The following is a 23,812-nucleotide window of genomic DNA, read 5'->3' on the forward strand; positions in this document are numbered from 1 at the left end:
ACTGAGGAGCCACCACTTACTTTTCTTCTGTTTCTGGCACAACAGCAACCAACTTACCACTAATCTCAGCAATCCCTTCCTACAAGAAGGGCAAGAACAGAAGCCCCAAGTCCATGAGGTTGGACACTTCACCTGGAGAGTGGAGATGATGCTCTCAATCTGCTCACTGAAGTGGATGGCTGCCAGCTCAGCTGCCTTCCCTGGGCTCAGCACCAGCAGCTCCTTTGGGAGGGAAGCACAACAAAAACAAAACTGCTTTTCATTCCACAGGCTATATCATCATGCAGTGTCAGCAAGCTGTGATTGCACCTCTGCCCAGATGAAGTGTAAAATAAACCACCATCACACAAACAGTGAAGCTGGAAGAAACAGAAGGAAGGGTAGTTCGTAAGAGTGGCACTGTTGGAAGATGATGATTTTAATACCCAAAAAGCCTTGGAGAACACAAAACTCTTCACACCAACGAGACTCCAAGTCAGTCCTAAGGAGAGGAAGTCACGTACCAGGTTTTCTGACAACTGCCCTTCCCCCCTGCCAAAGGACATTCCCAGAGCCAGCGGGAGAGAGAGAACAAAGCCCTCACCTGGCCCTTGGGAATTTCTCAGTCCAATGGCAACAGGGTTTAACAGGTTTGAACTGACCTGAACCAGAGCTTTAAAAGCAAGTTTCCTATAAACTGTTCACTGTGACTGATACCTGTCCAGACATGAAAAAAGACAAAGCAGTTTCTTTTCTGTAATAGAAGGAAAAAATAAATCTTTTAAATGCCTATGGCTTTGCCTTCTGTCAAACTTGAGCTAGAAGGCTTCCTACCATAATAAGAAGCCAGAATGTGAGCTTTTTACTCCCAACCCTTCCAGATGCAGCCACACTTCCAAATAACTGAGACGCAACTGCCTCAAACCAATACTGTGTACCTGGTAACCCTTCCCGAAGACCCCTGCTGAGCCTAAAAAGGAGAAAACATTGCTTTACTGAACAAAAACAACTGTTTTATAAAAACAAAAACAGAAAGATTTCAGAAACATGCACGTGGGGAAAAAAACAGCTGAAGAAGTTCCTTAGCATCAACTTGCCTGAGGACAGAAAAGGACCACTACTGTGAGTGAAGAGAAGCCTTAGGGTTTATTTTCAAGATAAATCTCAAGGGACTACAGCTGTTTTGGATGATGGGGAAAGTAAGAGCGGCACTGACCACAAATCCCACTTTCCTGACTTATCTCCAGATCACCCTGGAGGGCACTGACACCACCCAGAACGACAACTATAATGGATTCTCCACATCTACTGAGGGGACAATTATTTCAGGTACACCTCCATCCCCTGGAGCAGACAGAGACTGAAGACATGGGGAAAATGATGAGCTGGAGAAGTCTGGCAGCAGTCTGTGTCTCAGGGAGAAGCCATGACCCCACCTCCCCACAGGTCAGACGTGGCAGGTGCCAAGGCCAAACGCTGCTGTCACTGTAGGCAGGAATTGGACACCACAAGCTGTGAGGTCAGCGACAGCCATGCCCTGACCTTGCTGCTGCTGGAGGTAAATGACTTGCTAATGGATCCCTTCCCCGCTGCACAGCACTCAGGAGCCATCACCCTCAATTAAGGCTCCATTATCCAAAGAGCAGCAGGAAACCAAGGAAGCCAGCATGAATCCAAGGGATGCACTTACATGAGAGCACTAAACCTTGGGGCAGAGCTGTCTCCACAGTTGTGACTCAACACTGGGACACTTGTGCTCATGGAAAAGCACCCAGCAGGATCCCAGAGCCATTAGCAGGAGCTTGGGGCCCCTGGGTGCAGGATGTGCTGTACCTACCTCTATGTGGTCCAGAGCTTTCTGCCACACCGACTGCTTTTCCTCAGCACTGTAGCCAGGCATGGACAGGATGTTGTGAATGTAGTTGAAAACTTCTTCCTGCAAGACACAAACCCATAAATGCTGCAGTGTGTTCTGCAACACTGCTGACAGCACTGGGCTTGGGAAAGGGAGGGCCTTTCAACAGCCTTGGGAGGGCCCCAGGGTAGCCGTCCCTCAGCAAGTCAGGATGAGTTATCAGCAGGAGAGGTTCTATGTCCCTAAACAGTTCCTGAAGAACTGCAAGGGAAAAAGAGCCAAGAGGAACCCCATGCTAATGTGTTAGGCACTGAGGTCAAAGAGAATTGTTCTTCCACTATTAGAAATGTCCCCCTCTTGCTCACAGGGAAAGAGGACAGGACATCACACTCTAGCCAGGAGCAAAGGCAGAGAAAAGAAAACTTTGCCAGAGCGTAGGTCAGTTTTCCCAGCACATTCCTGAATCCCTCTTTGACATCAGCCTCTCCCCCAGGCTCTCCTGCACTGCCCTCAGGTCAGATGCTCTCCTGTACTGTGGTTTCTGACCATCTCAACTGTCACAACCCTCTGTTCCAACTCCTTCACCCACACAATGTGGTTTTGTAAGGAGCTGGCGCCAGACTCTCATCCCAACTTCTCTTGGAGGTAGGGAAGAGAATACCTCAGAGAACTGTGGCAGATATGCAGCTCAAGCACCAGCAGAAGGTAACTGTGAAGAGACAGTAAGGGCAGAGAGATGTGGGCAGGGGATAAAAGAGTGGACTGGGAGCAGAATCCAAGTAGCACTGAGTTAGAAACATCTGCAAGAAATGCCACCTTGCACTCAGGGTTTATGTACTAGCATTGATTACCTTTTAAACCAAAGGAAAACTCTGAGGTTTAAAAAAATAAAAATCAACTCCTCTCCAATACACAAACACAAAAAGCTTTGACTATAACTAAGAAAGGACATTTTGAAGTTAACTATGACAGCAGAGCAGGGCAGTCGTGTCCATCGCTCTGGCCAGCAGGACAGGCTGCGTGGCCAGGGAGAAGGGCCAGGAGCACCAGATTTCCTCACCTTTCTCATGGGGTCCCGCAGGTAACAACCGATGATTCTGTCATAGCGAAGCTGCCGCTCGTACATGAACTCGCAGATCTGGAAGCTGAAAGGAAAACACTTCCCATGTTAGGAAACCCCCACTCAGCTGAGCCAGCAGAACAGGAGGCAGAACTGGGAAGCATCTTCTATGGAGGTGTTCAGCACACAGGCTGGGTGGCTCCTGTTTACAGATGCCACTTGGTATCAGCCCCAGGACAACTGGCCTTTATTCAGAAAGTTATCACAGAACACAGAAAACTGGAGTTACTGAGGTGAGAGACAAGGGACAGAGGACAAAAATCCTCAATGAAATCAGGTTTCACAGGTTCTGCTGTCAGAGATGACCTCCCTTATTCCCACAGCACTCTGCTCTAAGGAAGGCCAATCCACAGAACTCATGTGAAGAAACTCGCTGAACACGACTCAGTGTGTCAGAACACAGCTTCCTACCTTCAAATTTTAACAAACATCTTCATTATTTTGAGGCTTTGGGTAAAAACAGATGTAATTGATGAGAAGTTTGATAAATAATATTACACCATAGCTCTTTTAGCTGTGATGGAAGTGGCTGAGCTGGGGGGCCTGGCTGTCAAATTCTCCGAAGCAAGCACAAAACCAAAAATATATTTATTGAGTCTGAAAAATTGGATGGAGTCACTCCTTTTAGGACACAGGTATGGCAGCCCCCACCACTGCACTGGTCCTCTGTAGTGGATTCATTCATGTAACACCCAAACACACAACGTGGCTGAAGGTGCCCTCCCTGGCTGGCTCTGTTCAGGCACGACAGGCTTTTTCTGGAATCATAAAGCATCTAAAGGAGATGCTGGAAATTTTTAGCCTTTCCAGACACTGTTTTTGTCTCTCCTACTCGTTTCTAAAACAAGTACCACGGGGGTGGCTCCAGACCCCATCGTGCTTTTAAATCCACCTGTGGGTCTCATCCCAACAAGTCACCTCCATCTGCCAGTGGCAGAGCATTCCAATATCCCACTATACCCCTGAGCAAAGCCCGGGCTCCAGGATGGGGAATGTCAAAACTCATCAACTCCCACAGGGCTTCTCCTGAAGGGTTTCCACAGCTCCACCCTCTCCTTTCTCAACAATGCTTTCTGTAAGAACACTCAGGGACAGACAGACACACTGGGACTAAACGTGACCATCTGAAACGAAGCACGTGAACATGAATGCACAGGGAAAATCATCCCAAACACAGATGCACAGGAGGAACAAGAAACGTGGAGGGAAAAAAAAGCTGTGGAGGAGATTTAAAGTGAGTATTTAAATAATCACACACAAGATCTAAAGGCAGCATTTACATAATGTGTACAGTAACTTACAACTCAGCTTTCTCTGCCATTTGGATAAGACGGCTCTCTTCAAACTGCACTATCCCTCCTGCCTGGAGCAGCTCCAACAGGACCTGCAGAGATTGGACACCAGTTATTTATAGGGCCGCAGCAGCTGGACAGCCAATGCCATTGCACTCTGCTCCTGCTCTTGGTATTAAAGCAGAGCTCATCTTCCTGATTCTTTAATAATTGTCCATTAACTACGAAAGCCACGTGCATATCAAGAACTTCTCTGCCAGAATGAATCCTGCTGCTGCCGGGGCTCTCCTGCAGGGATGCTGGGGCAGGACCCTTCCCTCCTGCACTGTCCAGTTCTTCCTCTGCTACCCGAGGCCAAATGCTGCTCCCCAGCCTGGCCTCCCCTGGTGCTCCAGGGACCATTCCCCCGAAGGCCATTACCTGCTGCCTCTCGGAATGGCGGGAGTCGTCATCTGGACTGCACAGGAACTCCAGGACCTGCACAGGGGCACAAGGTGGGGTCAGTCAGGCCTGGACAGCCCAGCTGGGAGCGCAGAGCTCAGGGCAGATCCTGAGCATCAGCACAGGCAACAGCAACTCGGCACAATGGGACAATCTGAGTGTACTCCCTACCTGGTCTTGGGCCTAAACTGGGAATACTGGAGTAACCAAGGACTGCTGAAGGACTCCAGGGGGGAAACACATGACTCTGCACCAGGATCTAGAACCAAACTTTGGGGAACTCGGGGAATGAAAAAGAGCTTGTGGAACCCCGTGGTCCTGCCTTGAACTACGCACCAAACAGCTGCAACCACTACCCTGACCCTCTTGATTCCTCTCCTGGACTGTGCCATCTCACCCAGAAAAGCAGGAAATCATGCAATTCATAGCATTTAATATATCTGGAATTAAAGTGTTTAATCCAAAGCTGTTTAGCCTCCACAGAGTTCTTTGGTCTTTAATTACAACAAAGGACACATATTTTGTAATTTTTTTTTCATTAGTGTCTGTATATCCATGTTATCATCATAACACAGCTGCTGTAGCCAATAAAGCCTCCTCCCCAGTCCCAGGAATTTCTGGGATTTCAGCTAGGATATAAACTTAACCCATGCAAGCTTCAGGCATCCATTGGTGCACCTCACACAATTCCCAACAGCAGAGAAGGGTAGTGGCTACACAAACTAAAAACTACCAGATACCAAACATAATCTATGACCTCACTCATGTCATTTTAGTTGATACCCCTTACAGAACCCCAGGATGGTTTGAGTTGGAAGGGACCTTAAAAGACCATCTTGTCCCTGCCCACTGCAGGGGGTTGGAATACCTTCCACAAGGCCAGGTTGTTCCAAGCCTCATCGAACCTCGCCTTGGACACTTCCCAGGACCTGACCCTGTTTCTCCCACAGTTCCAGCCAAACTGAAACTCAGAGCACACTGCTTGGAATTTCACACACACCCAGGATACTTGCCTGGTCAAAAAGTGTCCTGTTGACAAACAAAGTGTTGTTGGGCTTGGCGAGCTGACGGGCCAGGAAGGTAAAGAGACAGCCAACCTGGGATGGGGTGAAGTCAGAGTTCTCCACCATGACCTGAGGAGCAGAGAGAAAAGGGAAAAACAAACCCACAAATGGTTGATTCTGCAGTTGCCTTTGGCACAGCCATGAGGATGCTGCAACAAGAAATCCCTGCACAGCCACCATGTCTCCTCCTAGCCCAGACATCCACACCACCTCCTGGTGTGAGTCCTTCCCGAAGGTGAAAACATGTCACCTTCCAGGGCATTTAGCTGTGCCACCTGAAAACACAGACAGTGGATGTGCCCTTTCTGAAGCACCTCTGTCCTGAAGCTGAAGAGACTCCACCTCTCTGCCATAAACTCAAGGGAAGAATTCTTGCATGTTCTTGGGTTTTGGGTGTGAGGGGGCTCCAAATCCTCATTTATCCCCATCTCTGCAGCTGATCTCTGTGCTGATCTCTGGACATGTAACAGAGCTTCTGAACAGAGAAATGTTGTCACATGAGTTAAAATACAATTATTATAGGAGAATAAAGGATACATTTCACTTCAAGCCCCAGGCAGTCACCACACTTAGTTGTGGTGGGCAGAGAAGTGCTCTAATGGCTAAGAAATGGCTGCAGGTTTGGGGAAAAGCTTTTTCCACATTAAATTAGGTGGTAGTCCATTATTATTTTGAGAAACTTGTGCCTGTGCTGACTTGAAATTACAGTAAAGGAAATATCTAAGAGTCACTACAATGGGGATTTGAAACTCAAGAAGTGCTTGTCACTTGTCTGGCATATACAAAATGAGCATGATATGTCCTGACTTGCTGTCTCAGACTTCTAAAAAAAATCCTGAACACTAAGGGAGAGTGAAATGCCCCTGTTTGGAGAGTCCCTTCTAAGAACAGCAGGTTTAGTTGGGAGGAAACCCATCACCTGAATAACTCTGTCAGCTGAAGTCTCAGAATTGCTCTAGCAAAGCCCAGACATGGAGCAGCTCAGTCTATAACCTCAGTCAGTCAGAGCTGGGGGGATGCAGTTGATTTCTTAAAGTGACCCGGAGTCCCAGATTCCCATGGTTATGTGACACAAGTGGAGGGAGGCAGGTCAGACACATTAAAGAATCAAGCAGAGCTCTGCTTGAAACACCAGCTAATGCAACCATTCTTTTTCAAGCTTCATTTCCTGTTTAAAAAGGCCATTTCATGCAGGAGCCTCGTCAGAACAGCGTTACCTAACAGCACTAAAGATATGACTCACTAAAACAACTGGAGTGTTGGATTCATTTTAGCTTTGTTTTTCACAAGCTGGGTCCTCGTCAGCCAACGTGAAGATGAAAATACTGTACCCCTGAAACAGCAACCTCACAGAGGCTGCAGGCCAGCCACAGGCACTTGCTAGAACACCATTTATTTGGCAAAGCTTAGATGAGTATTAGCAGAATGTCCGTGTTGACCGAACTGTTTTGGAAGTGCAGCTACTTCCTAGGCAGTTTTTTGGGTTTTTGTTTTTTTGGGTTTTTTTTGTGTTTTGTTTTGGTTTTTTTTGCCAATGACAAATTTAAATTAAAAGTTCCACGATCTTTTTGTTTATTTTTATCCAAAAGGAGAGCAGATTCCAGAGCAAGGAACTAAACACCAAACTGTTTGCCTACAGATGCAGTGCTGCACTGACAGGGAAATGCTGCTTGTGGTATGTTTAGCCACAAACACCTCCAAGTGGAGTCACTCATTAGCAGTGACAGCTCTGCAGGGAAGGAGAAGGCACTTGGCAGGGAGAGCTTTTCATGGAACATCCATTGTGAGGAGCAGGGGCTGCACATGACAGTGATTTCTGGAGCACCAGGCTGAAAACTCTGACATTCCTCTTCTCTCCTGTTTACTAAAGTTAGGTCTGTCATTCTGGGAGTGCTCCATCCCAACCACAGCACTTCCAGACACGGGGAGCAGGAACTGAGCAGGAAAGCATTGGTACCCTGCCAATCACAGGATTCCTGGGACGTTTTTCCTGCTCAGAAGGAATTGGGGAGTGGATTCCATGAGAAGCAGATAAAAATAACCTTAACAGTGCAAAGAGGAGAGATGTGACAACAAAGTACAACCCAGGTGAACTCAGACAGGAAAGGAGACCTCTCTGTCACCATATTTAACGTGCATGAATCATCACTTCCACATATCCAAGTGAGGTGAATCCATGCTCCTGCCCATCACCTTCCCAGAGGTGCCAGCCAGGGCAGGACTGCAAACACCTCACCCAGCTCACAGGCTTTACTGCACAGTGCTGTACAGTCAGCCAGATGCAAACACGGAGGTTCATCTTCAGGCACACTCACCTTCAGAAGAATGTCCACAATTCTCTGTTGATATTCCACAGCTTGCTTGTCATTCTTAAAGTCTTCAAAAGTCTGCAGGAGGCAAAACACTGACACCTTGAGCAGAATGATTTCGGAACACCAGCAAGCACAAAGCAGCCACATCACAAAGCTGACAAAGCTGTGAAGTCCTTCCTCTGCATACCCCTAAGCAGCAGGTTCCAAAGCACACTTCGGTCTTTTGTAACTACCAAAATGGTGTTTACATATTCAGGTAAAAGTAACAGGTCCAAATAGAGGAAACTCAAGAAATCTGGAAAGGTAGAAGAACAGATCTCTGTGCAGGAGAAAGAAGTAGGTCCTAGAACACCCTTTACAAACCCATTATTCTTGTTTTACCTGTGCTTTAAAGATGGCCTCTGCTACCAGAGCCTTCGCTGTGTAATGTCCTGTTCGTCAATTAATATTTAAGGACATAAAAGACTCTTATGATCCTCCCTGACAGAGCATCTTCTAGAACACGCACCAAGTCAGGAGATAATGGTTTAGCAAGGCATGAAGTCATTAACAGGAATACCACAGGTGGTGCAGCCACGTGATGGAAGAGCTGGCACTGCATTTTCCCCTCGGGGTCAGAGGTCTCTTACCAGAGCCAGGACATTGAGGAATTCCCGCGTGTCGAAGTGCAGCAAGGTCCGGACATAGGGATACACCTCCTCATCCACGGACCCCTCAGCCGAGTGCAGCCGGATGAGGAACTCAAACACCTGCCAGGAGAATTCCAACACACGTTCCCTATGGATTTCATGCACCGGTAGCACAAGCGCATGAGAAAGCAGCACTGCTACCTGCCTTGCACTGGAGCTTTAAAGGCACTCAGGAGCCCATCAGGGTTCCTACTGGAGTGATGTTTTTTGCTGCTCATCAGCAGGAAACAAAATTCCCCCCTCCTCAGACTCACCAACCAATTTAAGATCAATCAAAATTCAAGATCAAACAAAAATTAAGGCTTATTTATACTTGCAGATGGAAGTGTGTGAAATTAGAAAACTCCCTCCCCTTCCTGGCAGCTTTCCTGAGAAGCTGTGCAACTCCTCCTTATCCAGGGCACAGCTCTCCTTGTCAGCAGTTCCCTTGGGAAGAGCCAGTCACTCTGCCCCCTCACTTTGAGGCACAAAGCTTTTGGCACTGCAAAGGCTGACTCTGAGGTGCTATTCAATTCTCTGTCTCCTCTACTGACTTTGCAGTTCCTGACATTTGAGGATGTCTTCCAAAATGAAAGGAAACTCCCTTTACTGAGCCACTGTCAGAGGTGCCCAGACCCTCCCAGGGAACCAACAGGGCAGCACCAGCTCTGGGTGCCTGAACAGCCTCACACAGAATTGGCTGCCAGCAGGGAGGGAGCAGACTGCTCCAGGCTGGCACCTAGGAATACGTGTGAGATACACACTGGGATCCCACGGACACCTGACAGGCAACGCGCTCTCCCAGCCACCCTCAGCAAACACCACCTTCCCTCATTTACTCCTATCCCAAGCTATTTTCCCTGTCACCACAGTGGCAGTGAAGCCAGCAGGAATTAGCAGCTTGACCTTGAGACCCACACCTTCCCTGTTGGTTTCCTTCATTCTGATATCCACCCGCCAGCTGGGAATGCTTCAGGAAAACAAGCCCAACCCACCAGACAGGAAGGTGTTATCGCAGCCCAGCTCTCAGGGGTCGCAGAGAGGAGGGGCTGAGGGCTCCTACCAGAGCTGCTGCTGCTGCTGCCTGGGCTCTGCTTCCCTCAGAGCCTGAGCCAGGGGACAACCTGACAGCCTTGGGAGAGGGAAACAGCAAAGGACAGGGGAGCTTGGGCAGCCGCTGAGGAAAGGGCTTGCAGTAACCCAGAGCCACCAGCTCTGGATTAGAGGGAAAAAACCCAAACCAAACATAAAAAACCCACACAAACATCAACCTGCCCCACAGCCAAAAAATACTGCAAGGAGGAAGTGCAAAACACAAAGTGCTTCCTCTTACTGAAACTCTGAAACTGAAGGGAAACCATAGAAACCCCAAAAACTTTCGTGGTAAAAGTGGACAAAAACTCTGGAAAAGGTTTCACAAGCACAAAGGGATGACTGGGAGCATCCTCTTTTTTAAGAAATTGTCAGGGATGACCCCAAAAGAGTCAAAAGCCTCAAAGAAACCTACAACCAAGAGCTACTTAGCAGAAACATTTCCACCCACTGTCAATCCCGTGTTATGTGCATTTGAAAACAGGAAAGATTCTCCCATATTTGACATGCCATAGTCAAGTTCAGGAAGAAGAACTACAAATTACAGGTAACTTTGTGGTAAAGAATAAGATAAAAAACCCAATCACCAAGAACTCTACGTTCCCACACCCCCAATTTACAGTTGAAAGAAGAATATTAAGTTTAAATGTTCAGACTGCAACAACTGTTTGATTTCATTCTTTAAAACCTAATTTGGTATTTACACTAGGATACACTCTCATCACAAGGATGCAGCTATTAAGACTGATAATAGTTTTGCCTCAAAAACCCAGTAAGAAGTAAGACATATGCAGCGTCTTGTAAAAACCTCATATGGGAAAGCTGCCTTCCTAAAGGTTTCTCACCTGATTTTTCACCAGAGGTACCAGATCTTCAGGAATATCTCCCAATGGATATGCACGGCCTGCCAAGCAGCAGCTACAGAAAAGGAGGAGAAAGCCATTTTAATATGTCCTAACATTAAACAGATTGAGGAGAACTGCTTTTTTATTTTCTGAGTTAGTTTCCAGGTTGATCTTAAAACAGGGCAAACCCATTTCTTTTGTAGATCATGAAAGCAAGCACTGCAGGCAGCACTGCTGTTAATACACACTGAGCCAACATACTGCATTAATTTGCATCTGAGGTGTCATTCCACAGCAGAAAAGTACTGGGGAAACTCAGGATTTCTCACAGAGTTCTTTACTTTTGAATTTTAGGAGTGACCTCCTGCAAATGACAGGCAACACAGCAAGGAGCAACTGAGCACAGCCATCCCAGCAGGCAGGGCAGCAGGGCCTAAACAGCTGCTCAGGCTGTGGAGGCCTTGCTCCAGGAGCACCATGTCACACACAGGACTAAACTGCCTCTGACCCAGTTCTGAAGATAAAAACATGGGGCTGGCATATCAGCAGTAACCTGAGCTCTGTCTCCAACTTGATGCTGCCAATCCCCTCACACCACGTGCAACAAGGAGGCATTGCAAACTGCAGTCAGTTGCAGTGAGGACCCTGTGCTGTTTTAAACACCCTTTCTATAAGATTCTGCAATACAGCATAAGAGTTTAGCAAGTTTAAAATCTGGTGCCACCACCAGGCCACACCTCACCCGCTCCCAGAATGGCCTTACCTTATATACACAAGCAGCTTGTTGCCCATTATCACCTGTTCATCTACAAAACAAAAATTATTTGTCACCCTTCCTTCACAAGACAAGATAGATGCAAGTCATCTCCCAGCTGCTGGCAAAACATCTCATCTGCACACAGAGTTTATCCCACAGAAAGCTGAGCAGCTTTACACACAGTAAATAGTACCAGAAGACTCTTCTGTTCTCCAAGATCCTTACACTACGTATGCATTCCCTTTTTGCATCTCTGTTGGAAGTGACTAGGAATATTCAAAACATCAAAACATCAAATAAAAAAACAGACACCCTCAAAGGAAAAGATTTCTGTACCTGTGAGAGATTTCCCAGCATTCAGTGGAGGTGCAATGACTTTGAAGAGTTTCTGTAACAAGAAAAAAGGCAGTGCTCAAGCAACTGGGAAAGCTCAAAGCAAAGAACCTGTGTGGTTTTAAAGCAGAGATCAATGGGTGTCTTCCCACAGAAACTCTCTATCACCATGTCTTTTAATTAAAAAGGCACAGAGAACTCCAAGACATGGCAAAAGGATGCTTTTCCCAGCTGGTGTCATGAGAAAACAGCCCTCATTCAATCAGATCTAACCCTGAGCACAGGCCACACTAAGAAAAAGCAACATTCAGCAGTCCCAAAAGTAACAGTACAAGTATAACCCACCACTCCATGTCCTGTTCCTGCATCTCCTGCCACCAGAGATTGTGCAAACCTTCAACACACCCAGCAGCATCACCAGAGCCTTTAGTTTGGGTGTGTAGAATGAGGAATTTTCTAAGCACTTAGTTCTAGAAAGCAGAAGAGTTTTTTGTGCTCATACAACTAGTGCTTGATTTCCAGAACTTTTTTCAAATCATGAAAAAGTAAGAGTTTCTCTCCTGAGAAAAATCACAAGAGATCACAGCTGCTAAAAACTGGGCATTGAAGATTTTCACATTCAAATGGCACCAGCTCTTTGTTTCAGCACTTGTGAGAAAACACCAGCAGTGCTTCCACAGTGAAACACAGGACTGCCCTTGAAATGAAAGAGGGCAAGAACACAGAACACATGGAATGAGAGGATAAAGTTCTGGGTTTGAGCTGCTGTTTCTCAGCAGGAATGTGTGCTGTGCCCCCCAATAACACCTACCTCCATGGGGCTGATGAAGTCGTTCATCCCACTGTTGTAAACATAGATCATGGCATCATACAGACGGTTCTCCCAGCACAGGAGAACAACCTGCAGAGCAAAGCACAGTGCAGATACACAGCTGCTCTCAGCTCACAGCTTCCTCATTCCCCATTTCCATCATCCAACAGTACCACTCAGAGCAAAATGAGACCTTCCTCTTGCAGAACTAATCTCTGCAGGGACCCCAAATCCCCAAAGGGAGTGTCCAGCTTATTGCTCATGCAGCAAGCATAGAATCAAACTGTTGAGATTCTAACATTCATATGAGGTTAAAGAACAAATAAATAAAAAAATCAGTTCTTCAAAACCCTTGACTGTAGTTTGCCTCCTTGTTGGGCTAGTGAATCAAAACATTAAGTTCCCAAGGAGTTTCATCCTTGAAATGGAAGGTAGTATCACTGGAAAACAGGACTACTAAGCAGGAACACCTCCTTGCTCCAGTAACTTTGTTGTGCAAGAGCAAAGCAGGCTGGCAGGAACCAAGCTGACAAAATCCAATTGTTATGTGCCTCTGATGCACTGAATTTGATCCCGGGGCACAGGGCTGAGCTCTGTTACAAATCAGGGACCAAAAGGCACAAACAGTTTAGACTACCTAAGTCTTGTCTGTGGAAAGGTGACACCTTGTTTCCCACGTTATGCTGTGCTTAAAAGCACAAGATGTTGATTTATTCAGAGGAACTCAGTTGCAGCACAACCACTCACCTGCTGGATGTCTAAGCTGGTGATATCCATATGCACAATGCAGGCTTCCAAGTTTTCCAATCTGTTCTTGTCTTGGAAGTGAAGCAGCAAGTCTTTCATCACCTGAGCTGTGATTCCCATCAGCTTATCGCTTAAGATATATGGCTCCAAGCACTCCAGAAAGATGCCTTTGGCTACAGAATTCTCACTCATCTTATCATATATCTGGTTAAATAATAGATCCCTAGGGGGAAAGAAGAGTTTAGTTATCAAATAATCTTATTAAAATCTCATTACTTATCTACATTCTGAGGGCTCCAAATTAAACTCCATTTCCTCCATATATTCCCAGGCTCAGGAACTGAATGCCCTGTTCAACTCCTGTACTGGAACAAGCTGCAGGATAAATTAGCTGTGGATGTTGCAGCAAAAAAAGTGTTGTTAGAGGGGAAGGGATGATGATGATGACAGGAAAATCTATCAAGGCAGGTTCTTGGTTTGAGGCTACTTTTCTTCCTTAACACATCAGTGAAAATTTAAGAGCTACTCTGAGTACTGAGTCCCCCTGACTTTAGCACCAGCTTTTAAGCATTCCTCTACACTGTGATGTGACATGACGTGAAGTGATGGGACAGGACTCCTCTCCTCCATGTGATGTCATGGGGACAGCACTGGGGGGCTACAGGGAGGGTTGGGGGTGGGCCCTGGGACTTACATGCGCTGCAGCAGGAGACAGTAATCGACGATGACGGGCACCACGTCCTGCAGGAGGGACACAGAAACAGAGGGGCTGACGGGAATCCTGAGCAGCACATCCTGCCCAGCACAAAGAGCTATCTAGACTGGCTGGTAGCTGGCACAGTTACAGGTTTTCCATATGGAAAAAGCCCCTGGTGACACTTGTGCAGATGACAGAGGGCACCCAGCCATGCCCACGTCCTGGTGTCGTGAGTGCACTCAACAGGTGAGAGATCAGCTGAACCACAGCAAGATTTCTCTCATGTTTGGAGTAAAGCAAAGTCTGAGGAAAAAAGAACAAACCCAAAAGATTCATACAAGAGTTCTCTGGAGCACCATACCTGAAAGTGCTGCTCCATAATCTGGATTTTCCCTTGGTCAGGACATTTCTTCAAAGTCCGATCAGCGTAATGGAGAAGGATTTCAACCATCTGAATTACACAAAACAAAACATTAATTCAGACCCTACACTAAGGAGTTTTCAGGCTGCTGAACACATCCTGAAGCACAAGGCTCACCTGAGCCATGTTTTTATCCAAAGCTTATGTTACAGTATCTTAAACAGCAAAAGTCAGTTACCTCCAAATAAAATACACCAGAACAAAGTACAGCAATAAGTGTATATTTTAAACACATCCCTCCCAGAAAAAGATTCCTGTAACAACTGAAGTTGAAGAATTTACTCCAAGGCCACACAAACATGGAGCAAAGTTTCCACCCTGACAGTCAGCACATCACATACTGACGGTCACTTGCCAACCAAGGGTCAGGAAACTCTGGAGTTTCCTGCACAAAAGGTTCCTCTTCGCTGTGAGGGGACAAGAGATCTCCAGGTCTGGATGACAGTGTCACCTTTTGGTTTGATTTTTCCACCTAATGCTGCAGATTTTATTCCCACCTTTACCTAAATGGTATTTCCAAGTTTTTTCTAAAATCCTGCTCACAATCTTAGCAAGAGAGGCACATGGACACATTCCAGAACTAGTTCTGGAGGACAGCAGCCATTCCTCATGGGAACACAGTCAGCACACACCAGCACACATGAACATGCAGTTGGAAGAGCTCAATGACTCACCCTGTCTGCAATGACTGCCTTCCTCTTGGTCGTGTCCCCAGTCAGGCCTGGAAAGAATGAGGGAGGGGGGTGGAAAATGAAGCTTTTCTGATCTAAGTTACCCGTAGAAATACAACAACTCCCCAGCTCAGATGCCAACACCACTGCCCTTGAGATTGTGAGGTCAGGATATGTAAATACACAATTTTGTGTTCTACTTTTAGCCCACTCTTCTTCCAAAAGGCTTATTCTCCCAAATTTAAAGACTGTTTCAGCACAAGAATGGCAAGAGCAGGAGGACAACTAATAGAGGGCTGTCAAAGACTGTACAGGAGGGTAATTGCTGGAGGAGGTCTTGATGCAAAGCAGATGAATGAAGTGCACTAAAAGGGGAAAATAATGTAAATGTCAACTCAAAAAGACAGTTTTTCATTACTCAAAGAATTATTATCTGTTAATTGTGTTATATCCGTGCATTAAAACATGACACAGTTTCATACACCAGCAATTTCACAGCAGGATCTTATCCTGAGAACTTGCAGATCGTCTGTCAAAACCATCAAAAGTTATTTGCTGTAAAATAATGTGTCCAGTACAAGTCACATCATTCAAGTGGCATAATTAACACATTTCTTATAACGAGCTAAGTGCTCACAAAGCATCCTCCTTTGCAGGAAACACGGGGCCAAACCCCAGCAGTTCTTTCAGCCCTTGTATAGTCAGAGGAGACCTGAATGGAAGTACCTGCTTGGCAGAGCCAACAGAAAATCACACTGAAAGCTACCCACAGCTCAGGCATGACCTCCAGGCTGGAGATTCACCTCCTGGATCCACCTCCTTCATGGGAAAGTGACAGCAGATTGGAGTCACAGCACACGTTCATTTGAAATCAGCAAACTGTTAAAGGGACTGCAACTCGAAAAATCAAACTGATCTGTTGCTTCTGCCAAACCCAAAGCAGCACATCCTACTTTCTTCTTCTTCAGTTAAATTCTCTGCCTTTTTTTTTTCTTATTCCCCTGAAAAAGTGATTTCTGTACATGCCCAGGTTTAAAACCTTCCCTAGAGGTTTTTCAGTTAAAAACAAACTAACCAACCAAACCAAACTTACCTACTACAGCCTTTGCTTTACCTTCATAGAAGGACCAAGCTAAAGCCAGGGCATCTGTGAGACGCTCTTGTTTCAGAAGGTGGTCAACTCTCTGAAATAACAAGGGACACTGGACCTCAGTCCTACAGAAAAGATGATGCTCTTCTCCCATGTAAGATCAGCACTTCCCAGCAGTGGGTCAGTCCCTGACAGCAAGGGGACAAGATACCTCAGAAGCTCTCACCACACTGCAGTTAAGGCCAGGACCTCAAAGAGATGCTCTCAAATGTACATTTTCTGCTGAACAGTTCAAAAAACCTAAGAGATGTCAGGCCCCAGTAACCCCTGTGGGTTACACATTAGGTCAGAGGTTCGATGGACCCACAGCATTAGTGACTGATACACAGAGAACAGAAATCTTCCATGCCCCATCCTTGCCTCATCACCTGGAGCCCAACAAACCCCTCTGCCCTGCTCTCAGCACACAGCTCTCCTCAGCCCACCCTTTCTCTTCTCCTGAGCTCACAGTCAGCAGGACTGAGGTACAGCATAAGGATTTTCTGCCTTAAGGGATTATTGACCCAAGGTCAAGCACCACTAGCCTTGGTAGGTCAGGTCAAAGTGTTAAAGCACTGTCTGGGAGAAGAGAGATTCCAAGTCTCAGCCCAGCTTGCTGCCCTGCAGCAAGAACTAACTGTGGCCTTTCCCCCGATCACCACATACTCCATTACAACTCCTACGTCTCCTGTGACAGAGGCACAACTGCAGCTCAGCACAGGAACTTAGAAAGGGGTTGGCTCAGAGCACATAAATCTTGATTGATTTCTGATTCCTAGGAAAACCTGTGCATGAAATCATGGGTCAAGGAAAGGCTTGTCATCACAGTTTACTAAACCAAAGTCAGCGGTGAATGGTTGGATACAAAATCAGCAGAGGGAAGTGACTTGCTGAACTAAAAGCTCAACCAAGCTGAACTGTTCATATTCCATTAAAGGTGCGTAGAACAGGGACCGGGGATAAAGAAAGGAGTGGGAAGGTGATCCTTCAGGGGAAAGAGCTCTGCTTAGCCTTGCAAAACTAAGCCTGAGAGAGAGCAGGCATACACTGGATAAACATACTGCAGAGTGGTGATCCAGTAAGGAAAATTGCTTTTTAATTCAAGTGAAAAGTACTACACAGAAACAGACAGACATGAACAGATCACTAAGAACTTCAGTGGGGAAACTGATAGGGTTTGAGCCCTCAGAGAAATGATGTTCCAAAGAAAAGTTTCAATCAACAAGGATCTAAAATCCTATGAATTTCTCGGTAGCCTTTGATGGATTTTATGCTGCAGCACCTGCAGCAGCTGGAGACAAAATACAGGGAACCAGACTTCCTTCAACTCCTGGATGCTCATGTGGCAGACACAAGGGCTGCACCCTGAGTCAGGAACTGCACTACCTCTGTCTCATTAACAGGAGCTGACCCCTGGCAAGGCACAGTGCCTGGTCTGGGACAGCAGGGGCTCCATCCGGCCTGCAAGGTCATGCAAGACCAGAACATGCTCAACAAAATGCTCCCTTCCTCCTCTTGACCTATACTTAAACTATTCCAATCTCCTAAGCTGTGCAGTTTTCCTGTTCACATACCTCTCTCCAGCTTCTCAATGTCATGACGTGAACAGACTAGGAAAGAAAAAAGAAATTAAAACAGTTATTTACTTACAGTTGCACCTGCAGCCTGTGGTGCCCCACAGACCCACCACACACACTGGTACAGAGGAGCTAAGTAAAGCAATCCTCAAGCTGTATAAATTGGAGCCCAGTTTTCCCTCCTGTCTTATTTCCTTCTGCTTATTCCCCAACACATTTATAGCACAGATATTGAAGCTTAGACCAGAGGAAATGTCAGTAATGCTGAGTCTACTCTGAAGCAGCGCAACTCAGGATACTGTGAAACTGTGACAAAGTCTTACTTAGCCCATATCTTGGCTAAAACCAAATTTTTGCACATTTCTTCAATTCCGCAACATAAGGGCACGAAGAGCCCAGTACACATTTCCACAGAAGAAAAGTTATCCTTCTCTGGAAGAAGCGCTGCCATCAACAGTGAATGGCCTGCACTTGTATTTGAAAACTACCCCCCTTACCTTAGTTCCAAGGTAAAAGATCTGGCCACCATAGCTGCTGATGGACTGGTAACAAGCCTTCTCTCCCACCAGTGCCTACAAGCAAGAAAAACCACATGCAAGTAAACCTGCCTTTTGTTTTTGTAAAATTTCCCAAGAAACAGAAATGCACTTCAAAGACCCTTTATAACTCGGAAATCAAAATGAGGATGGGGAGAGAACACCACAGATTGCTGGACAGTGGTAAGTCAGAGAGCTCTGCTGTCACTCCTTCCTGCTTGGGAACTCAGCTTAAACTGCTGCTGAGCTCTGGCTACCCAAAACTATGACTAAGTAGGGCTCAGGTGCCAAAAAAGTTATGGGGGTTCTTTCCTTGCCATCTGCTACTTCCCAAATCTCCCTCAAGAGCAAATGTGTAAGGGCACACAGATGGGAAGGCGACTGTCAAAGTGAGAGTTGTTCCAACACAAGTCTGACTGCCAATAACCAGTGCTCAGGTCTTTGGGGAACAGAAAGTAAAAAAATCTCTTACAAAATAAAGCACATCAGCTTTCGTCCTGCACAGAACATTCCAAGGCTTGAAGAGCAGCTCCCAAAGACCTCAGTGCACAAAAGGAACCATGAGCTGTGTGTTAGCTGTCCCCATCACCACCATGTCTGACTTCTGAGGTGCTCCAAAAGGGCTTTTTCCCTGCAGGCTCCCACTTGGGGCATATCCTCGACACAGCTGCTGCCCCAGCAGGTCCCTGGTGCCTACCAGGGCCTCACTGACGTTGCCCCCCGTGGCCAGGGATTTGAAGTGGCTGCTGTTGTAGACCAGCTGCACCTCTGGGATCTCGATGGTCTCCAGCTCCTCCTGGGTCTGCCGGTCTATGACATGCAGCTTCTCCGCACTGTCCAGCAGCACCGCGGTGCGGGAGTTGATCCACTGCAAGAGCAAGTCCCACATTTCAGCAGTGCAAACACAGAGACCAACGAACCAGGCTCTGGCCACACCCCTGAGTACCAGCACGGGGAGTTCTAGGAGGGTTTGTTACTGCCTGCAGTCACTGCACAACTGCACACACACAGAACTCTGAAGGGAAAGATGGGGGGCTCCCTCTGGAGAAAAATCACATGGAATCTTCACAGAAACAGCTGTAGACCAATGGCAAATCCACCAGAGCTCATGCTGCACTCTTTATGCTCCAGCACACTTTCTATCCAAAGGTCTCAAAACCAAGATGATTACACCACCTGCTCCCAAACCTCTCAGGTAAATATAGCAACAAGAGGCAGTAAAAGAGATACAGTACAACTGATTTTAACTCACAGCCTGTCACTCACATTCTGCAGTTCCTACTTTTGTGTTCAAAACATTGCAAAATAAAAACTTCTTTTTAACTGCTTTTAGAATTTTTAATTTATCTTTTTAAAACAGACAAATGTATTTTTACAAACTTCACATTCCAACTGATGTGGATGTCCATACTAATGTGGTATTTTGGTCTTTCATGTTTTGTTCACTGTATTCTGTAAATGTTTAGAGCTGAATATTTTTACACTGGAATGTTATTGAGCCAATTACACAGAAGTTTGCACTTTTTTTAGTTTGAATACAGAATAAAAATCTTCCTTTCCAGATACCCTCTGGCCTTGAAAACATTTCCTCAACAAAGCTACCCCTCCTTCCCAAAAAATGATAGTATTGTTGCCTCCATGCTACTGATTTTTTATCCTTTAGCTACTACTTGCTGGTTTTCCACAGAGTCCCAGATTTGAGGGCATTTTCAGTTAGTTAGCACTGGATAAACACAGCCAAAAGCACAGCACTCTGGGCTATTGAAATATATTTACAAGAAAACCAGGGCAAAAAAAAAATTAACCAATCAACAGTATTGAGACTCACGGTAAAGTTGATGAGATCATAATGCAGATGAAGCTGCCTCTGCTTAGTGACATGTATTGCACCCGTATCATCTCTCTTGACCTGAAAGAGAAATCAAAGCTGACTCAGACTCCAAGACTTCCTTCAGTCTCAGTTCCCCACACGACTCCAGGAGTCTGGAGCTCCTCCCAGAGAAGCATCTCAGCAAGACAAGCTTAAACACATCCTTTTCTTTCTGCCCAGTTTTACCAGGAGAGAAGACAGAGGAGAAAGAGGATCAATACAAGGTCCAGGTGCTTGAGCAAAGTTTAAGGTCCAAGATGATGGCAGAGCTAGGAAACAAACTTAGCACTCCGAAGCCAAAATATCAGATTTTCTGAAGGCTAGATACTGTTCTCATACTGAAAGTAGGCACAAAACCATCTTGAAGAACCACATCTGCATGTGCAACTGCTGCAGACCTAACCAAAAGGACGTGAAAGCTCTTTTCTTAGTGATTTATACAATTTGTTTTCAGACTCAAGTTTTAAATCAAAAAATAGAATGGTATCCCAAATTCATGTGCCCTCCCTGAAAACAATGTACACTCAAGCAGAAATCAGCTGCAAATCAGTACTTCTGAAACAGATAAACTTCACACCTCTGGGTTCTCAGGGAAGGGCACCACTGCTTGCTGAGGAGCAGTGAGCACCAGGCTGGTTTTGCCAAGCTGCAGCCATGCCCAGAGATCACCCTGTCACTGAGACACAGGCTCTGTCAGCTGAACACGTCAGGAAGATGGGGCTGTCTGAGAGGCAGCACAGAACACCCCAAGCTCACCAGCAGGAAATGCACGACGTCTCCTCGACAGAAGGCCAGCATGGGGTTCACAGAGCTCTGCACAGCCACAAAGTGCCAGGCCAGGAGAGGGACACTCGAGGGGTCCATCTGTCACACAACAAGCACAGCAAGTGTTTAGGGCAGGGCAGGCACACCCTCAGCTCCAGGACACATGTGGCTCATCAGCTGCTTCTCACTGACTTCACCACGCACACACAGGGGCTGCAAAGCAAATTCCATTCCTGGTCTGGTGGCAGCTGAGCAGCAGCTCGTGCCCTTCGGTGCAGCCCCACTTTTAGTGGACACCCAGTCACAACCCTCAGTGTCCTCTCTGCTCAGTGTACATCCAATCTCACAGGGACAGATGCACTACAATGAGCTGCAGCTTGCCTGCAGCCTTGTCTTCGTTCTCCCACTCTAACATATCCCTCACCTGCCCCCTGCTGCTTTTCCAAGAGGAACTATACCAGTAAGTAGTGAAAGTGAATAATCAAGAGTTTAGAAGCTTGAGTAGTGCTTTAATTCCACCCAGCTTTGGTCCTTTTCATTAAGGGGTCTGTTGTATGGTTCCTCTGTAAAACACCAGCCCCAGTCCAAGGTGGCTGTACCCCCAGTCAGGTGAACATCCCACTGTGGGTGCACCAGGCTGCAGCAGGGAAGACAAGCAGCTGAGGGGTTCCTTCCTACTTATCTGTGAAATTCAGCATCTTCCCAGAGGCACAGCTGGAAGCACCTTCTCAGCCCCTTTCTGCCCACAGCCTGCACACATCAGACCATCGGTTATCATCGCAACCCCACAGTGCAGTTGGCAGAGTGCTGACAAGGGAGTGACAGCAAACACCTGGTTTGTGTCTCATCCCATCTCCTGCACTCCAGACACCGTTTATAGTCATAACCCAAAAAGCACCTGTTTGGCTTCATTACTCACCCGACCGTAGGGAAAAGTCATCCACACCTTCAGAGATGGCTTCAGGCCAATAACCAGAATCTTCAAGGAAAACAAGACAAAATTAAATGTCTGAGGATAGAGCAGAGAAATTCTCCTCTGTGACCTCTACCAGCAGCACGTTACCTTTGTGAGGGAGGCCATGGCCAGCAGTGAGTACTGGGTGATAGGATGGTCTCTCAGATCAACTTTTGCATGTAAAGGCTCAATACAGCAAACTTCCCCCTTGGAGCCACTGAAGAGACACCGAGATTCACAGGTCCTCACTCCCATAACCCTCCTGCAAACAAGAGAGATCAGCTCAGGGGCCAGTTATCAAGAAGAGATCAGTCCAACAATCTCCTAACATCTCAAGTGTGATCCTTCATAAGTATTCAGTTTAGGAAGTCCCTTGCACAGTGCCAGGGATCATTTTTAACACATCACTGCGAGCGTTCCCACAAAGCTGCTCGGATACACACAAGAACTCCTTAAGATCTCATCTAACAGGAACATTTTGGAAGCTGCTGGGCACGATCAGACTCCCTTGACTGTCAATTCTTCTTCCTTGCCCCTCCTCCTCTTGAAGAGGTCAAGAAGAAAACGAGTGGTTACTGCAGGGCAGCTCTCACTACTGAGCCAAGGAAAACCAAGAGGCAGAACTTCCATGAGAGCTACCAAGAGCCCATAAGGAATGCCAAGATCCTGGACAATCCACTGTCCCCTCCACAATTAAGGCTTTTACTCACCTATTGCAATGCCAGACAGCACCTTGCTTCAGCTGGGAAACTACACTGCAGCCCTAGACTGCACCTTCTACATTCACACAGCGGCTTTATTGGTTCCAATGGGGTTTTTTTTCTGCTTAGGTTTTAGAGACTATGGGCCAGAATTGGTTTCTTGTACTTTCTATGGGTACTTGAGAGTTGTTGTCTTACTTGAAGGACAGTTCAAACACGGAGCCTCCGCTGTCGTTGCAAATCGCAAGTGTCGGGTCATCTGTAAACTGAGTAGATGAGGAGATTAAAAGTGGCCCTAAGAAACAAACTACCAAAAAATGGACATAAAAATACATCCTATGGCAGTGTGAACAGCACACAGAAGTACAAGCATTGCACCTACAGAAAGACACCTTTAACGTCCACAGTTGAGACAATTACTGGTTTTTTCATAACGTGCAAGGTTTGTGTTTCCCCTTCACGCCTCAGCAAGCCCTGTTGATAGATTTTGGTACCCACTGTTTTCTGCTGCAGCTCAGACCTACAGTTGATCAAAACCTGTGCTACCACTACAACAGCTCACAGCCTCGAGCCCATGGGCTGGGGCCAGAGCTGCTGAATGGGCTGCAGTCACAGACCCAAATCAGAAACGTCCAAAACTACTGATGATACCAAATGATTAAGACAATAAAGGATCAGCCACAGCTCTGGGGGTCTTTGCAACCCAAATTCTAGCAGCACACAAGCACCTGGGGCCACATGAAACAAAGCCAGCCATAACATCAGGTATGATTTTCTGTGTGTGGCAATAACACTGTGATGAACAAGAAGCCAGAGATGATTTCTCTTTCAACCCAAACATTCCCAACAAGTTACTTGAAAAACTGCTGACAGAAGCTACTTTCTACATCTCAGACTCTTTTAAGTTGGCAAGTCATATATCCAGGTCAAAACACTCCAAGTTTTAGAGGAATGTGTTCCAGCAACTAATTCTTCATACATTTTGGCATCAGAGAGAGGAGTTACAACAGACAACAACTGTTGTTTGTTGCAGTAAAACTCACAGACAGTACTATTACACCAACTCCCAAAATACTCAGTTTCATTTTTAAATTGAATTCCTGCTCTTTTTCTCATCTCTGCATACCACTGCCACACAGCTCCTGGGTTCTGCTCTTGTCTGTCAGTGTAAAAG

General features: G+C 46.4%; 1 protein-coding gene across 3 annotated transcripts in view; it reads right to left on the minus strand.

The window, feature by feature from the left end:
* Positions 1–23,812, minus strand: part of VPS8 (VPS8, CORVET complex subunit) — a 62,400-nt gene that overhangs the window by 27,208 nt on the left and 11,380 nt on the right. For 2 of the 3 annotated variants that reach the window (XM_027878310.1, XM_027878309.1), the window contains 25 exons: positions 22,837–22,904; positions 22,046–22,199; positions 21,902–21,961; positions 20,974–21,081; positions 20,176–20,256; positions 19,045–19,215; positions 18,309–18,383; positions 17,809–17,844; positions 16,199–16,289; positions 15,109–15,155; positions 14,375–14,464; positions 14,011–14,057; positions 13,317–13,539; positions 12,570–12,659; positions 11,762–11,813; positions 11,432–11,474; positions 10,669–10,741; positions 8,693–8,812; positions 8,067–8,138; positions 5,701–5,820; positions 4,667–4,723; positions 4,256–4,338; positions 2,895–2,979; positions 1,817–1,915; positions 133–222 (listed from right to left, as the gene is read on the minus strand). In XM_027878310.1, coding sequence (XP_027734111.1) covers positions 133–222; positions 1,817–1,915; positions 2,895–2,979; positions 4,256–4,338; positions 4,667–4,723; positions 5,701–5,820; positions 8,067–8,138; positions 8,693–8,812; positions 10,669–10,741; positions 11,432–11,474; positions 11,762–11,813; positions 12,570–12,659; positions 13,317–13,539; positions 14,011–14,057; positions 14,375–14,464; positions 15,109–15,155; positions 16,199–16,289; positions 17,809–17,844; positions 18,309–18,383; positions 19,045–19,215; positions 20,176–20,256; positions 20,974–21,081; positions 21,902–21,961; positions 22,046–22,199; positions 22,837–22,904 — 2,235 coding nt within the window. The remainder of the gene's footprint in view (positions 1–132; positions 223–1,816; positions 1,916–2,894; positions 2,980–4,255; positions 4,339–4,666; positions 4,724–5,700; positions 5,821–8,066; positions 8,139–8,692; positions 8,813–10,668; positions 10,742–11,431; positions 11,475–11,761; positions 11,814–12,569; positions 12,660–13,316; positions 13,540–14,010; positions 14,058–14,374; positions 14,465–15,108; positions 15,156–16,198; positions 16,290–17,808; positions 17,845–18,308; positions 18,384–19,044; positions 19,216–20,175; positions 20,257–20,973; positions 21,082–21,901; positions 21,962–22,045; positions 22,200–22,836; positions 22,905–23,812) is intronic. The other variant, XM_027878311.1, reaches the window with a different exon arrangement.

The sequence above is a fragment of the Empidonax traillii genome, unplaced genomic scaffold, assembly GCF_003031625.1.
Source record: "Empidonax traillii isolate 1590-97213 ecotype Southwest subspecies unplaced genomic scaffold, ASM303162v1 scaffold40:size2234952, whole genome shotgun sequence".
Lineage (NCBI taxonomy): Eukaryota > Metazoa > Chordata > Aves > Passeriformes > Tyrannidae > Empidonax > Empidonax traillii.